This window comes from Daphnia pulex, chromosome 6 (genome assembly GCF_021134715.1).
Source record: "Daphnia pulex isolate KAP4 chromosome 6, ASM2113471v1".
Classification (NCBI taxonomy): domain Eukaryota; kingdom Metazoa; phylum Arthropoda; class Branchiopoda; order Diplostraca; family Daphniidae; genus Daphnia; species Daphnia pulex.
In genome coordinates this window covers 4,834,043-4,849,112 of record NC_060022.1, presented here as the reverse complement: position 1 = coordinate 4,849,112, position 15,070 = coordinate 4,834,043, and the positions used below count along the sequence as shown (strand labels likewise).

Here is a 15,070-nt window from a genome sequence, read left to right as displayed (position 1 = left end):
AGTTCGAATTGAATTGCTCCCTTGTCAAGTTGCTGAATGCAATAATAAAAACTCGCATTACTTTTCTAAATTAAAAGAAAATAAATAAAATTATGGTTAACCGTGAAATGATTAGCCGGAAGGAGTACAATACACTTTTAAAATGTAATTTGAAACCTAACCGTTTGACCAAATGGTTAGCTATATTTTTTAGCGATTTCAAGGGTACTATAGCCCTGGCGACTTGATTTAATTTAATATTCAATTATTTTGATAAACATTTTCGGGACGGGAACAACTTCCTTTATCTAAAGCGGATAAATCAACTCTTCTTAAATCCACATTACAAAGGACAAAGGCATAAACAAACAGCAAAGAAAAACATATTTGTTTTCTCTTATTTCGTATCTCGAATGGGATTTCCCGCTCGTACAAGAATTATTATCGGAACACGGAAAAATTTGGAAATATAATGTCAATCGAATGATTTGGTTCAATGTCCAATATACATCGCGAAGCCTGTATATAACTGGCTTGCATTGTTGGTGTCACTGTCACACAATACTTATTCGCTTTCTGCGTTAACATAGAATGGCTGTATCATCCCATTACGCCACGACTTTCTTTCTGATTTTCGTAATTGCATTAGGTGTAGCAGGCGGTCAGAAAAACCACTTGTCGGCTGAAGACAACAAAGTTCTCCGGAATGATTACGTAAGCTTGAATATTATAATTAAAGTTTTCATAATAAAATATCCAAAGAATTACACTAAAGGAAACTCTCAAGGACCAATTTGAAAATTTTGTCAAAGTCCAATTTGGTCGTCTGAGTGAAGAAGTGCAGCAACTTAAGCTAAAGGTTCAAGAACAAGACTTACTTTTGGCGTCGTGTAAATCCCACTTTGGTCGAGAAGAGCTTGACAAGCAAGTAGTTTTAAACAATGGAGCGAAGGTGGGACTCGAAACCAAAAGTGGATTACCAAGGACTTGTCACGAAGCCCGTTTGGCTAATCCCTCGTTGACATCCGGCGTTTACTGGATCGACCCAGACGGCCAGGGTGTGGGAGAAGATCCAATCCAAGTCACCTGTGATATGTCGTCAGGTATTCGAATTTTTTGAATGAATGAAATAATTACAGGTGATGTGCAATAATTTTCCTTTTAAATCATTCGTTGTTTTCAGGAATTACATTTATTGGGCATAACAGTGAGTCGGCAATAAATGTTGGGCACTGCTTGGACCCTGGATGTTACACGAGATCAATTGCATACGAAGCTTCGTCAAGACAAATATCTGCGCTTATCGAACTTTCGGATGAATGTCGACAATCAATCAAGGTATTATTCCCGAGTCATCACAAATTCTATAATAGCTTGTTTTTTAACGATTTGGATTATGACTATTAGTATGAGTGTTTTTCGGCTCCACTTGAATTTAACGAGATCGCTTATTCCTGGTGGAATGACAAAAACGGACAAGCGCAATACTACTGGTCGGGAAATAACAATGCTACTCATACGTGCCAGTGCGGCATTGAAAATTCTTGCGTCGACTCTAACGTCAAATGCAATTGCGATTCCTACGCACCCAGCAACTTATCCGACAGCGGTATACATATTCAGCCGGAAAAAATGTATTTGATAATTGAAATAAGTTAATTGAAATAAGTTCTACCACTTACCCACTGCATAAAGGTGAAATAACTAAGAAAGAAGATCTTCCAGTTTCGCGGTTGAATTTCGGAAGAACGTCCCCGGAAGCGTCAAGTGGAATTCATACGCTGGGAAAGTTAAAATGCTCCGGTCAGAGAGTCGTTAACGGAATGCCCACTTCGTGCACGGAATTGTGGCAGATCGGCCATGTACTCAGCGGCCTTTATTTGATCAGAGGTGTTTCTCAAGTGGAGACAGTTTACTGTGACTTTAGTAAACTACCCACATCCCAAGGTTGGTGGTTCTCCCTTATCTAAATGAAACTCAATCATTACTTGTTAATTTCGCATCTAGGTTTTCAAACGTGGATAGGGTTTACTGATGTGAAATCGTCACCTGTGTTTTTCTACGTGCAAAGAAACACCGACTACTTAACAGCCAACAGTGTTGTCCCATTTGAAGTCACCAAGCTAAACCTGGGCAATGCCATGAACACTGCGACAGGAACATTCGTAGCTCCAAGATCAGGAAAATATTTTTTTGCTTTGTCGGGTATCAGTAATTCTGTTGATACATACACATATGTTCGGTTACAGTTGAATGGTGAAGTCGTTGGGACGAGTTTAAGCACGAATTTATACCTAACTTTTTCGCTCCAATCTGTTTTGCAACTTCATACGGGCGATCAAATTAGACTGTTTCTAGCGGCAGGCACAATTCATGATAATAATCAACACTTCATGAACTTTGTTGGCTTCCTAATTGAAGAAAGCTTCTTTTAATTTAAAGTCCAGAAAAATCATTTCGTGAAGTTAATACCTCTAAGACACACGATGGTTTCTGTTTTGAGCGGTTCTATGTATCCTGTAGCCTGTAATCTATCTGAAAAAAAAATTTCATTACAAATGTAACATGATTTATCGCTTACCAAGCAAAATAAAACCGCCACTGTCGTTCCTAAAGTGGGATGGGTCTTGATGGTAGAGACTCAATTAACGGTCTTCATTCTACACCAAAAAGTGTATTGTAATGCCGTGTAAGGCATACTGTGTGTACAAAAACCACAGGTGGAAAATTACAAAAGATTCAGTTGAAATCGTATTACATGCTGCAGAGGAACAAGGAAAGAAAGAGGAGGAGCCAGTGAAAATGGGACGACACGTACAAGTCGAGGGGCATAAACAAGCATGGGCTCTGAATGAGGATCAAGTTACGTGTCGAAATGGTGGTAGACTGAGATGGCAACGGGCTGGTGAAAAACATGGCGATTAAATATTCTTCTTATCAGTCATCGTAAGGCAGTCTGAAGAGGAAAGGAAAGAAAAGTAGGAAAGAGATGTTGGTTTGAATTGAAGGGAAATTTGCTGGGAAGGGGGGGAAAATCTAACGATAAAAGTCGTACAAAATGGCGTCAAAAACAGCACAGTCTACGATAACATGATACACCCAATCATGTGGATTAAGATCGACGTTTTTTTTCTCCTGTTAAACTCGCCTTGGCAAAATCTATTACTGATATAATTTCTTTATATGTACAATTCATTAACTCACTTCACAAATAATCCCCCCCACAAACGTAGACAAAAGTGCCAGAAATGTAAGCTTGTGTGTACCGTGAACCGCCACAGCCAAATAAACCCGCGCCTTGCTTTCCTGTTACTGTTTCTACGATAAATGAATTAGAGAGGAAAACAAATCTTATATCCAAAAAGTTTTTAACATAGATGATTGATGTACAAATATTAGAAAGAGCGGGAAAAAAAATTCACCAACTCGCCTAATCCCACACTGGGCGAGCGTTTTTTTTCTTCTTCTTTCCTTCTGAATTTTGTTTTTCTTCCAGTGGAGTAAACCAAAGTTAAAACAAATATGAAAACTGCGCGAGAAAAAAAATTAGGGTTAAATTACCAGTGATTTCAAAGGTCGGAAACTGGAGCCAAGTGTTCCAGCAGTCAGAGGACAGAAAGAGAGAAGAGAAATAAACTGAGGTGATGATAGAAGAAAGGATTTCTGACAGAGAAAAAAAGGGATTTTCAACATGGAAAAATGACGATGTTTTAAAAAAGAGGATGTGGGAATTAAAGGTGAAGCGCGCTTGGTAGTTTTCAAATCATTGGTGGCCTAAAAGCACACACCGTTCCACAAATGTTCAGTCTGTTTTCTGACTGCAGTAGAGTTCCTTGAGCGACTTGAGCTCCTCTATCAAGGCCTTGTTCTGGTTCTCGAGTACAGCTACTCGATTCTCCAGACATTTGATGTATTCCTTCTTCTTCCGGCGACACTCTCGAGCCGCTTCTCGGTTCTTTAACAGTCGCAGCTCTCGCTTTTGTAGCGATGGCTCCGACGGGTCCCATTCGTCGCTGTGATTTCCGCTACTGCAACATCAGACAAATTAGAAATTAGCAACGGTCTCTATTTAGTTTTAATAATAATAATAATCACGTTACTCACTTTCCCTTCATACGTAGTTCGTGATTTCGGGACGCTTCTTCCGCCAAAAGTTTGGAATTCTATCAGAATAAAATGATCGTGATGAGTCACGAAAATAATTGCAACAAAATAATAACAGCTGGTCGTACCTGTAAGCTTTGTCCGGTGCCACTGCCGACTACGACGCCCGTCGAATTAAGGCCGGCTGTGGTCGTGACGGGACGTAAAGCGTATGCTTGCAGGTCACCGGTGACGCAAACTAAAAACGACAATACAAAAAATATAAATAAATAAATAAAAAACGTGAAATGTTGATACGTGGCCAGAAAGGGTAAGGGTGCTATCAGACGACAGAGATAAGGTTAGATGGGACGACATATATACTGTGGATAGGATAGAAGATGGATGGATGGGTGACTTGATTCTTTTATGTTTTTCCACAACCAACCTGGCACAAAAAATTGGCCGTCCTGACCCTGAGCGTACTGGACAATAGCACCTCCTCCTGGCGTATTTGTCATAGTGAGGGTGGATAGTGTTTGACCACCACCATCGCCCAAACCCTGGCTAGTATTGCCGGCTGGTGTAGCCAGTTGGATGGTTCCACCAGGTAGGACTAGAATGTCATAGTGAAGATTGCGTGAAAATTGTGGAAATATACCAAATGGGTTCGTTTGAAAAGAAAGAGAAATAGAAAACAAAACAACAACAACAAAGAAAAGAAAGAAAAGGCAAGAGAGCCAAGATTCTGGGTCTAATAATACCTTTGATTAAACCTGCAGTAGTCTGATAATGCGTGCCAGAGATAGCGACCGACGAGGCCGTTCTTTGATTATGGCTAGAAGGGGGCGCGGGAGACGAACTGCTACTATCTGAATCGATTCCCGGCGAGTCTCCTTTATCTTCTACAATGAAAAAGAGAGAAATAAATGATGCGTTTAGAATCGACGGAGGGAAACAAATGCACTACACAATAAAAAAAAAGAATAAAAAACTAAAACAAAAAAGGAAAAAAAGAGAACAAGGGAAAAGGAAGTCCCGAGGAGATAAACTTGCCGGAAATCTCGCAACCTCCCAACTCGTTGAGAATTTTTCTGTAAGACGGCCGGCGTGCCAGGATTTCGCGCCTTTTTTTGGTGTTTTCGTCTTCGTGCAAGCCGCTGTTATCAATCACCTGTGAAGAAGCAATAACAACCATTAGTAAGAGGAACTCCCCGCCTCCCAACAGAGTAAAAGTTATTTTTAGGACTACTTGTAATGTCTGGATGGAGCCTCCGCCACCGCCGGTTGTGTGTATGACGGAATTTGGCTTGCTAACTAAAATGATGTTGCCTTTTGGTAGGGAGGTGGCTTGTAGACTAGGCGTACTCTGAATGACGGACGTTGGCTGTATCACCGATTGCACCTTGAAATGAAGGAAATAAAAGATAAGCATCCCAAATTTGAAAGATAGCATGAAACAAACACGCCGATAGGACGCCCAGGGTAATGACCAATGTATAGTAACTTACTTGAGCTTGCGGTACAGAAACGTGAACAATACTGATGGCGGACGAGGATTGGGAATGACTGGGATTGGAGCCGCCAATATTGCCTCCGCCGCTACTTCTTCCACCGTTCAGGGATGAACTTTCTGCTGCACCGGAGTTGTGAGGATCACTCTCGCCTGATCCGTCATTGGCATCCACCAAGTCCATGATACCTCAACTCAAGACCTGCTGATCTGTAACAACACACAAGAAACGATAAGAAAACCGCAAGAAAAACCAGATGCAAATGATGATGTTGACACGTCACATCTCCATACAAACACACACACACACGATTGCCGGTCAAAATATAGTAGGGGGGACGCACCTTGGAAACATTTTTGCCGACGGACCTTAGCACTTTTTGTTTTTGTTTTAAAAGGTTCGCTGGGAAAACACGACAAAAGATGGCAGAGACAGACACAATCAGAGAAAAAAACAGTTTCTCTCTCCTTATTTTTCACTACTACCGAAATGAGTAATAAAAAAAAAAGGGTGGACAAGTGAGCGTTTGGCCAACTGATGCTGGTGAAGGTGAAAGGCGCAGTAAAGCCGACTGGCTGGTGTATTACAACTGTTGTTGCACGACCGCCTGGACCGACCGCACGATCGCGGGACTATGCAGCAGGAGTGGAGAGAGAAAAAAAGGCGCTAGAGAGAAGCCGGAAACTGTTATACCTACGTCACGCTGACGTCATCTGCTGACGCACACAACCCTCCCACCGTATTATTCATTACTCGTACCAACCACCTCGCCGCCTCTTTCTCTCCTCTCTCTCCCTACAGCCTTTTTTCTTTTTTTTAAGGATAAGCTAAACTAAAAAGTTTATTTTGTTTAAAACCACAAAAAGCGAGAATAACAGAGCCGGATTTATTTTTTTTTTTTTATTTTGTTTCTACTTTTGTTTCGTTTGTGGCCAACAAATTATTTATCTCTTTCAGACTGGAACGAATTGGATAAAATTTCTTTCCACGTCTGACTCAACATTTGACCGCCTTCAATTTTAAAACGAAAAGTGAATCTATACAAAATATCGTCATCGTGTGTTTTCCCGATTACCCGGTGGAATCGTGTGAAAATGTCTGACGTGAAAACAAAGGGATTGCACATTGGATAGAAGGAAAAAGAAAAAAAAAATTCTTGGGTCGTAATTCACAGCTGAGAACGTTGGTAGAATGAAATGAAGACAAGTTCGTCATCAACACACACACATACACACACAACACCCAGCAGACTACACAAACTGTGTTTCTTGTTGTAGTGGCGCCTCGGTTGCACTCTCTCTCTCTCGTGATTGTTTGCACAATGTTAAACGGGAGCAAACATTCGATACGAAAACATTTTCGTGCCAAATGCAAAAAAATGACTTTTCATGTAGTCAAATGCTATTGAAACGAGACGGGCAAAACTAGAAATAACTCCCGCACAATGTCGGTGTGTGTGTGTGTGTGTGGGTTGGCTTAGGTTGAAAAGAAAAAATCAATCGCCTATATAGTGAACAGTGGTGGTAGCTGGCAAGGTATAATATAGACGAATGAAAGTGGCCTACCACCACCAGTCCTATTGCTAGAATCCATATTAGGCAAAAGCAGAGAGTAGAACTAGTTTTCGGAAATATTTCTATATTACTGCTGTTTGTTATAACAAACTTACCCGAGGTGAGAGAGAGTTATTAAGAGATGGCGACGACGTCACAGGGGGGTGGTTACAGAGGGTGGTGGTCGGGAGGGGACCAACCCTGGACAGCCGTTCCGACGCGGACGCGGGACTGACACGTAAACGCATACACAGCCAAGTCAAAATGGAGGCTTTCGCGTCACTGAATGCGTCTGTATTCAACTTTTCGTTACGTATATCAGCCTGTGGCTCCTCTCACGCGCGCTACGACAACGATATGGCGCTAGCTCAAGCTTTCGTTAAAGGCTCCTCCCACCAACAACATCACACACACATAGGCACATACAGAAAGCAAGATGGAGGCGACGCTTCGACGACGAGAGCTAGTCGTAGCTTCCCTTGCCGTTTGCTTACTCACGACACGCACCCGCAAGGAGAAAGACAGGCTTCAAGGCCTTCAACTCGATTGGTCACGATGGGCACGATGCATCATTTCGGCAGTCTTTTTTTAAGCGTGATTAAAACAACAAATCTTGAACAGAAACGCCTAAGGAACTGAATAACTGAAAGTGTAGAACAGCAACATCAATCGATATACTCGCAAAGTATCGACTAATCGAACGCCTACACCCGAAAACAGAGATAGTATAGATAGGACACGCTTAAAAAGCCTGCGCCATCTCTAAAGAACTTTGGGCGTTACCCTTTAAAATTCGTCTGTCTGCTTTGAAACATGCGCCCAGTTGCGCCCTGCATGCGCCCTGTAGACTAGCTAAAGGGTAAAGGTGTTGTTCATTATTTCAAATGCTGTGTACTATTATTTTACGCTTCTACTAGGGAAATGTCATCAATAAATTACCGGAGCTTTAAATTAACTGCAATTCAAGGTATGCAGCAACCAGCAAGGGTATTTCTTCATTGATCTTTGACTTATATGGCAGATTGAAATGGTTCAAAGGCATCTAAAAATAATTGGAATACCAGTTACCTTCTCATGGTTTTAAAATAATCACTTTCAGTAGCTTTTTACACTGACCGAAGCTGACAGCGAAATTATTCTGCTTCAATGATACCCTGTTGGAAAAATAAATTTGCAATCAGTGTCTGCTGATATCCTTAGGCTTTTTCCTTAAATGACTTAAAAATAAAAAAACAAACAAACAATGAAGTTGAATAAATTAAAGAAAATCGAGAATAACTGCATCAAAGCAATTATGAAATGTGTGCGGGTTTTTTAAAACACTTGTTTCCTGCCAATTTGATCCTATATCACAAACAACAACAATGAACCTCCTAGCTAGACAGTTTTTCCAACTCTGAAAATTGATTCACTAACGGCCATATACCTGATCAGATTCAAGATTGTGATTAAGCAATCGTCGTTCTTTCTGGTGATTCCACGTGTTGAGGAGCAAGACGTGGGACAATCTCAGATCAGTTGTTTCAAACTCAGTCTCTTAGTTGTTTTAGCTTCTTATTCAATGAAACAACAAGATATGGTAAAGATCCTTACCTTTTCTCATTAATTTCACAGCAATTTACTTGGATGAGCTTGAATGTGGCTAAAAAAATCCCTGATTCGTAGACGAAAAAGACAAAAACATTCATAAACCAAAGACTAGCAGACTAACCATCAACAACACATGTCAATGCAATACTTTTCCAACAGGCCTAAAACTACGTGTTGCGCATTCGTCACAATTTATTTTCATTTTCCTACAAGGGTTTTTGATTATCTTTACCATAAGGAAAGAACAATAATTCATTTAAATAATTAAAAATCAGTTGAAATTATGGAAACGCAGAGAAGGCTTTTACTTTTATTCGGTTTGTTTACGCAAAGTTTCCAGAGTCAGTTGATAGGGGGCGCAACATTTACTTTGTAGTGCTAGTTCCCTATCTGTTTAAATCTCCATTTTTCTGCTTCGATTTTAATTTCTTTCTAATATTCTCGTTAAAGACGTTTTGCTTTCCACAGTTAATGCTTTCCGTAATTACAAGTAATTTAATACGTTTGAATTCAAGCTAACTGATCGGAATAGGAAAAAGGTTTTTAACGAAATATTTACAAACTTCTTTCTGTATCGATTTATCGTGTTGTTCGGTTGTTCCGCTTGCCGCTTCTGCAAAAAAACCTTCAAAATCCATTGGATTTTCTCCAAGATACTAGTCTTTAGTTCAATCCGATGTACTAAAAATAATGCAACTTAAACGATAAAAAGTTTCGTATATTCCCTGCGCAAGACGAGTCTCTAGAGCATTGCGTTTATTTCATACATAGCGTGACGTAATTTCCACGAACATGTCTTGAGCAGTTTGTAAAACTATAAGGTCTAAAAACCGAAAGCTGCACTTTGTTAGATTGCTCATACAAGCATAGCTACTTCGTACCCCTTTACGGTTAGGCGCAGGCCTACATATTAGATATTACTCAACGCGTCTTCCTTTGTGGCGCAACACTTGTGGTTATTTAATAAATTTCTAAAAAAAATACCGTTGGCAAGATTTTTTTTAGGGTTCTATTCTCAAACAAAGGCAAGAAATCTAATGGTCCTTGAAATGGAATGGTCCTTTTGACCCGCAGAAAATACGAACCACGTCACAAGTGAGAAGAGACTTCCCATTCTGTCTTTGTTTATTTTGATGTTGTAGACGCTTGGAAATTCGAATCCGTGTGAAACCATATCAATACATCATTATGAGCCATTTGGTCTCAAAGTTATAATTTATTTTCTAATTGTTTCACTCAGCATCCAAACTATTGCATTTAAAAAATGGAAGAGTCGACAAATGACAGTGAAAAATCTATTTCAATGGGACCAGCAGACTTGATCAGCCGTGATGAAGCTAGCAACGAACCCAACCATTATACCATCTCGGATGCGAGTTTTATATCACCTACCAGAAACCAAGTGAACCATGTAATGGGCAGCTTGTCTCTTTCTTCAATCACTGCAGGAGAAATCAGCCAAGTTGTTAATTTGCATGCTGCATTTTCCCCAGAAGCAGATTTCAGGCCAGACATACTTATGTCTACAGTTAATTCTCGGCAGGCTTCTACTTCACAAGATGACCTAAGTATAAGCATGGGACCAATACCCGGTTTTAATTTTGCTCATGAAACCCAGTGTGATGAGTATTCAGACCAGCAAGAGCAACCATTGACAAGTCTTGTTGCCAACATAGAAAGGCTAGAAGTAAAACGAAATATTCAACAGCAGCCAAATCCCCCAGTTACAGTTGGCTCAAAAAGTATTCAAACAGAAGATTTAAAATGTCACAAATGTGAAGAGCTACACATACTCTACAATCGAAAACTTCTGGAAGTAGCCAATGAATTTCAGCAGCAGTACACCTCTCAATTTCAAATGATTGAGCAACATGTTGCGGCATCTGATCAGGCTCAGAAGCAAATAAAGGATTTAACAGACCAGCTTGATGCTGCAGATAAGCAATTAAAGGTATTATTTTAATCTGTTTGTGTTGGCTGTAAAATTAATACTTTTTCACTTTATTTCATTAGTCAAATCGTGCGTTTTTGGAGCAGCAAGCGATCGAAAGAGAGCAAGAAAGAGAAGAGGCTAGTGAACAACAGAAAAAACTAGAATGTCTTTTAGCGGAAAAGGAAAAAGAATGCGAAAGGATGAAAGTCTCCACTTCCCAACTATCCCATGATGTTCAACAACTTCAAACAGTTCTAAAAGAGAAAGACCAAATTATCCAGGTAATCCTGTAAAACGTTTGCGTATAATGTGAGTGGAATTTTGAAAATAACCTATGCTTTCTTCATATGATAGGATCATCTCGCTGTTCAGCAGCGTTTAGAGCAACACAATCAAGTTTTACGTAATAACCAGGCCGAAATGGACGAAGAAAACAGTAGCTTGCAAACTGTTTTAGATGTCAAAGATCAATTACTCAAAGCTCAATCCGAACAAATCACTGCATTGCAGAATGAATTGGAAAATCATATGTATGCTCAGTCGGAGACGGAAAGAGAAAGTGACGTTCCTGCGAGTCATAAAGCTGATTCAACACTGCAAGATGTAGTGGACACTTCTCTTCCAGTGACAGCCGGCGAAATGCCGTCATTGTTTGATGAACTCCAGCAGCTAATTTTCCGACTCCTTCACAAAGTGGACAACAGCACGCGAGCGCTGGAAGCAGCTCAGGCAACGAAACAAAAGAGAACCAACAACAATTTACTGAGCCCAAGAACTCATATAACTCCATCAACTAGCACGGAGGATATATCTATCAAGTAATAATCGTTAAAAGAATATTGTTTTCACCATTCAGTGAATCATTTTGTTGTTGTTTATCCGTGTGAATAGGGATAGACATCCCAGGGATATCCGTGACAATAGTCCGTCACCGACTAATGGGGAAAACTGCCAAAATGATCCAGAACGTGCTATTAATTTTCTGCAGCAGCTAGATGGAAAACTGGCCGTTTTGAGTATAATGCTTTTTCGATTCTCTAAATAAGCCCCGAAAAAATATATTAATTTGTATTTTTTTATAGGTCGGATAGAAGAGGCTGCCTGTAAACGAATAGCAGATCTGGAGGCAGAATTACAACGAATATCTCAGTCGGAAAAGCGTAGCATTTCTAGAGCAGCCGAATTGGAGCAACAATATCAGCAACATCAATTATTGCTACAGGTAAGCAACCAGACACCATTGCTATACATATTCTAATACTAAATCACAAATAAATTTGCTTCATTCATAGGATGTCGATGCCGAAAAACATGAGCTTCAGATGGAGCATACCGATCTTTTGAAACGTATTTCTTCTTTGGAAAATCGACTTGAAGAGCAAAGACGGTCAGCTGCGCTTGGCGCATCCCAAAATATTCACGCCGAAAAGTGTCGTGCCCTTTCGGAGGAAAAGCAGCAACTTTGCCTGATAGTTCAAGAGAAGGAAGAATCTCTTACTAATATGCAAAAGCAGATGGGCGAATTGTATGAGCGAATTGAAAAACTGATGAAAGCCATTCAAGAAAAAGAAAAAGAACAAGAGTCTTCCAGGCGGATCCAAGACGACTTTTCCCAAAACAGTGTTGAGCGTTTGAGGGATGCTCCCCACCAAGACGGTAGCATGACCTGGTCCAAACTTGGCGCCCAAAATTCCCCTGTCCCTCTCAGTCCGATATACCAACACCATATGCAGCATCAAAACCACCCTGCAGCCCAGTTCAAACATCAAGAGACGATTCATGCACTCACCTTAGAACTGGGTGAGCTCAAAGAAAAACTGAAAAATTCGGAGAGAGAGCGCCAGGTTTTTGAAGACGAAGCGGCTTGTAACGCCAGTCGATTGGCTCAACTTGAATCGCTTGAGCTTCGTAATGCCGCGTTAGATGACATGGTAGACGAAGCCGAGCGACAAAAAGATGAGTATCAAGCGCGTTGTACTCGCCTGGAAAAGGAGTGGGAAGATTGTCAAAATAAGTTGCAGGAGCTCGAAATCGCTCGAGAACGTTGTGTTGCCCTGGAGAAGGAGCTAAACCAGTACAAGATTATGACGCAGGAGTTGGAAGCATCACGTCTGTCATGCAAGACCTTGAAAAAGGAATTTGCTGATCAGAAGTTAGCCAGCGAAACAGTGATCGATCAACTGCAAAAGTACTGCAAAGAATTGGAAATAAATCTGTCTAATCAAAGAGATTTAACTCAGGAATACGACATAATGCGTCGAAGGTGTTTAGCTCTTGAAACAGAAGTTGCAGCTCAGCGTGGTACCATCACAGCTGTAGAAATTCTTCAGCAACGATGCGCCTCATTACAAGCTGATCTGGTGTATCACCAACAAACAGCCCAACAACAGTCCTCAGCATTAAAAGCTCAGCTGGATTCCAAGGAAAAGACGCTCAGTGATTTGCAAGCAAAGTTGAAACTATCAGACAGTTGCAAAGCAAAAGTGGAAGAAGCTTTGCAAAACTTGCAACGTGAAGTCGAAGCGATTAAAGAGGCCCAGCAGCTACAACAGAAAGAGAAACATGTTCGAACGGCCGATCCCAGAGATTTGTCATTAGAAGGTAATCACTTATTTTCTTTTATTGATTTCTTTTGGTTTTCAAAAATGTTATTTCTCATTGTAGGTCAAACAGCTCCGCCCGATTTACTGGCACCATCCTTTGTCGAATTTTTGGGAAGTGCGACGAGCAGCCGCTGCAGCAGTCGAGCAACTTCCATTCGTAACGGAAGTCCGGCACATCGTACGGCCGAATTCAGCACCTTTAATGATTTGTCTTTGCCCAATTCCATGATGGGGAAAACGGCTCTTAAAGAGGTCCAAAGAGAAAGCGAACAGCTTTTGGCATTTGGTAAACATATGCTCGAGATGCAACAGAACGCAGCTCAGCAGAAAATAAGCCGATTACCAGCAACCAATCAGAACGTAGAGGTATAGTTTTAATGTAATTATTTTCTCATCGATTGGATTGTGGGACGTAAGAATTTTTCGTGAATTCAGGATGATCTCGAGACAACGTTGAAACCTGACGGGGATAGTTTTGTCGTTACAATTAATCCAGTTGAAGTTGAATTGACAAAGAAAGTGCAGCTGCTCAGAACGGAACTCGCAATGGAGAGATTGTTGTTGCAAGATCAGCGTACAACTAATACTCGCCTACAACAACAGGTTTAATCTTTCGACAAGGGGATAATGGAAAACAATAATAATGTCATCCTGTTTTGTTGACTTTCCCAGGTGATGCAATTGCTTGCGCAACAGAGAAACCAGCCGGTAAAAACCCAACCACCTCAAAAATCAATTTCAGCGTACCGATCTCTTCAACCCGAACAAGCCAGCAAGGTATTTTCCACACTTTTTTTTTTAACTTTTGTTTTTATTACCATAATTTATTTTGCTGTATCGTCAGTTCCACCAGTATCGCGCTCTCAAATTGGAGAGTATTCGCAAGAATTTAGTTTATCAGAAAAAGTTTCTCTCGGCCATTGTTTGTGAGTGGGATCAAAATCATAACCGGCGGATAGAGAATGGATCGAAGAATCCCTTACGTCGTTTCAGGTATACAATGGATGGCTCTATTAGTTGTAATTCTATTTGTCCTGGCGGTGGCGTGATAATAATGGAAGAACAAATTTTGTTTCAGGGTCGCCGTTTTTACCATCATATCGATTGAAAGGATGCGCTACATCGCGAAACAGTGGCGCCAAAGAAGACGGGCGATCGAAGCTCGGCCTTCAACTGACTGAAATGTTTCCGAATATGTTGTTGTGTTTGAATTGATGCATGAAAGCCGAATAATAAAAATTCAAATTTGATAAGTTTTCCCATTCCAATGGATTTTTGGCCGCCGGATACAAACCCCCCCCCCCCCTAAGGAGGCACAGGGAACGATGAGAAACCAATAGATTCCTCTTTCATTTGCTATACGGCCTTGTAAGTAGTAAATGTCTCTCAAGAGTGCCATAGTAACAACATTCCCTTATCCGTAGTGGAAGCCCAACAGGGTCGGCAGAGAAACTATTTTTATTGCGCACGGTAAGGCTAGGAAGGTCTTCACAATTCAATCATCTCATCCTCATGAAGCTGGTGGTAAGATGAGTGTATCGAAGACACAGCGCAAGAATGATCCTTCCGGCCTACTCCCCCTTATTCCTACGCTGTCTTGTTTTTGTTTTTTTATTGCGCGTACCTCGCCAAAGTGATGGGTTGTGAAACGCGGGGATCGTTTCCGATTCACTTGATTTCTCGCGAACCAATCACGACAGCGATCTTTGAGTTGTTCCATCGTCGCTATTTTGAACGTTGACGCGCGCTGTCTCTCTCTCTAGATGCGTAGGGAAACAACTATCTCGTCGGAGCTGACAAACAACAATGTCCGAT

At 40.9% G+C, this 15,070-nt stretch overlaps 3 protein-coding genes and 1 long non-coding RNA gene across 15 annotated transcripts; 3 read left to right on the top strand and 1 right to left on the bottom strand.

The window, feature by feature from the left end:
* Positions 1 to 553: 553 nt before the first annotated feature.
* LOC124195999 lies at positions 554 to 2,527 on the top strand. Its single transcript, XM_046590740.1, has 6 exons — positions 554 to 693; positions 755 to 1,082; positions 1,163 to 1,317; positions 1,387 to 1,588; positions 1,675 to 1,926; positions 1,987 to 2,527. Exons 1-6 carry the CDS (start codon positions 571 to 573, stop codon positions 2,412 to 2,414), a joined length of 1,488 nt encoding a protein of 495 aa, XP_046446696.1. The 5' UTR covers positions 554 to 570; the 3' UTR covers positions 2,415 to 2,527.
* A 110-nt stretch (positions 2,528 to 2,637) lies between these two features.
* Positions 2,638 to 8,851, bottom strand: LOC124196000 (cyclic AMP-dependent transcription factor ATF-1-like). Of its 12 annotated transcripts, XM_046590748.1 has the most exons (11): positions 8,723 to 8,824; positions 8,246 to 8,283; positions 8,069 to 8,171; positions 5,574 to 5,785; positions 5,315 to 5,467; positions 5,119 to 5,236; positions 4,827 to 4,967; positions 4,511 to 4,678; positions 4,212 to 4,321; positions 4,084 to 4,142; positions 2,638 to 4,007 (listed from the first exon to the last, which is right to left on the bottom strand). In XM_046590748.1, exons 4-11 carry the CDS (start codon positions 5,757 to 5,759, stop codon positions 3,782 to 3,784), a joined length of 1,161 nt encoding a protein of 386 aa, XP_046446704.1. In that variant the 5' UTR covers positions 5,760 to 5,785; positions 8,069 to 8,171; positions 8,246 to 8,283; positions 8,723 to 8,824; the 3' UTR covers positions 2,638 to 3,781. The 12 variants fall into 12 exon arrangements, with proteins under 12 accessions (XP_046446704.1, XP_046446700.1, XP_046446701.1 ...); XM_046590744.1 differs by lacking the exon at positions 8,069 to 8,171 and having other exon boundaries at positions 8,198 to 8,283; positions 8,723 to 8,851; XM_046590745.1 differs by lacking the exons at positions 8,069 to 8,171; positions 8,723 to 8,824 and adding an exon at positions 8,556 to 8,632 and having other exon boundaries at positions 8,198 to 8,283.
* LOC124196001 lies at positions 7,865 to 8,322 on the top strand. Its single transcript, XR_006875526.1, has 2 exons — positions 7,865 to 7,988; positions 8,047 to 8,322. It is a non-coding gene; the product is annotated as an uncharacterized LOC124196001 (long non-coding RNA).
* Positions 8,852 to 9,706: 855 nt separating the features above from the next.
* On the top strand, positions 9,707 to 14,505 carry LOC124195998 (cingulin-like). The gene is made up of 11 exons (XM_046590739.1): positions 9,707 to 10,670; positions 10,733 to 10,933; positions 11,007 to 11,470; positions 11,544 to 11,668; positions 11,735 to 11,874; positions 11,945 to 13,253; positions 13,317 to 13,621; positions 13,691 to 13,858; positions 13,928 to 14,032; positions 14,100 to 14,248; positions 14,334 to 14,505. Exons 1-11 carry the CDS (start codon positions 9,984 to 9,986, stop codon positions 14,434 to 14,436), a joined length of 3,756 nt encoding a protein of 1,251 aa, XP_046446695.1. The 5' UTR covers positions 9,707 to 9,983; the 3' UTR covers positions 14,437 to 14,505.
* Positions 14,506 to 15,070: the final 565 nt, after the last annotated feature.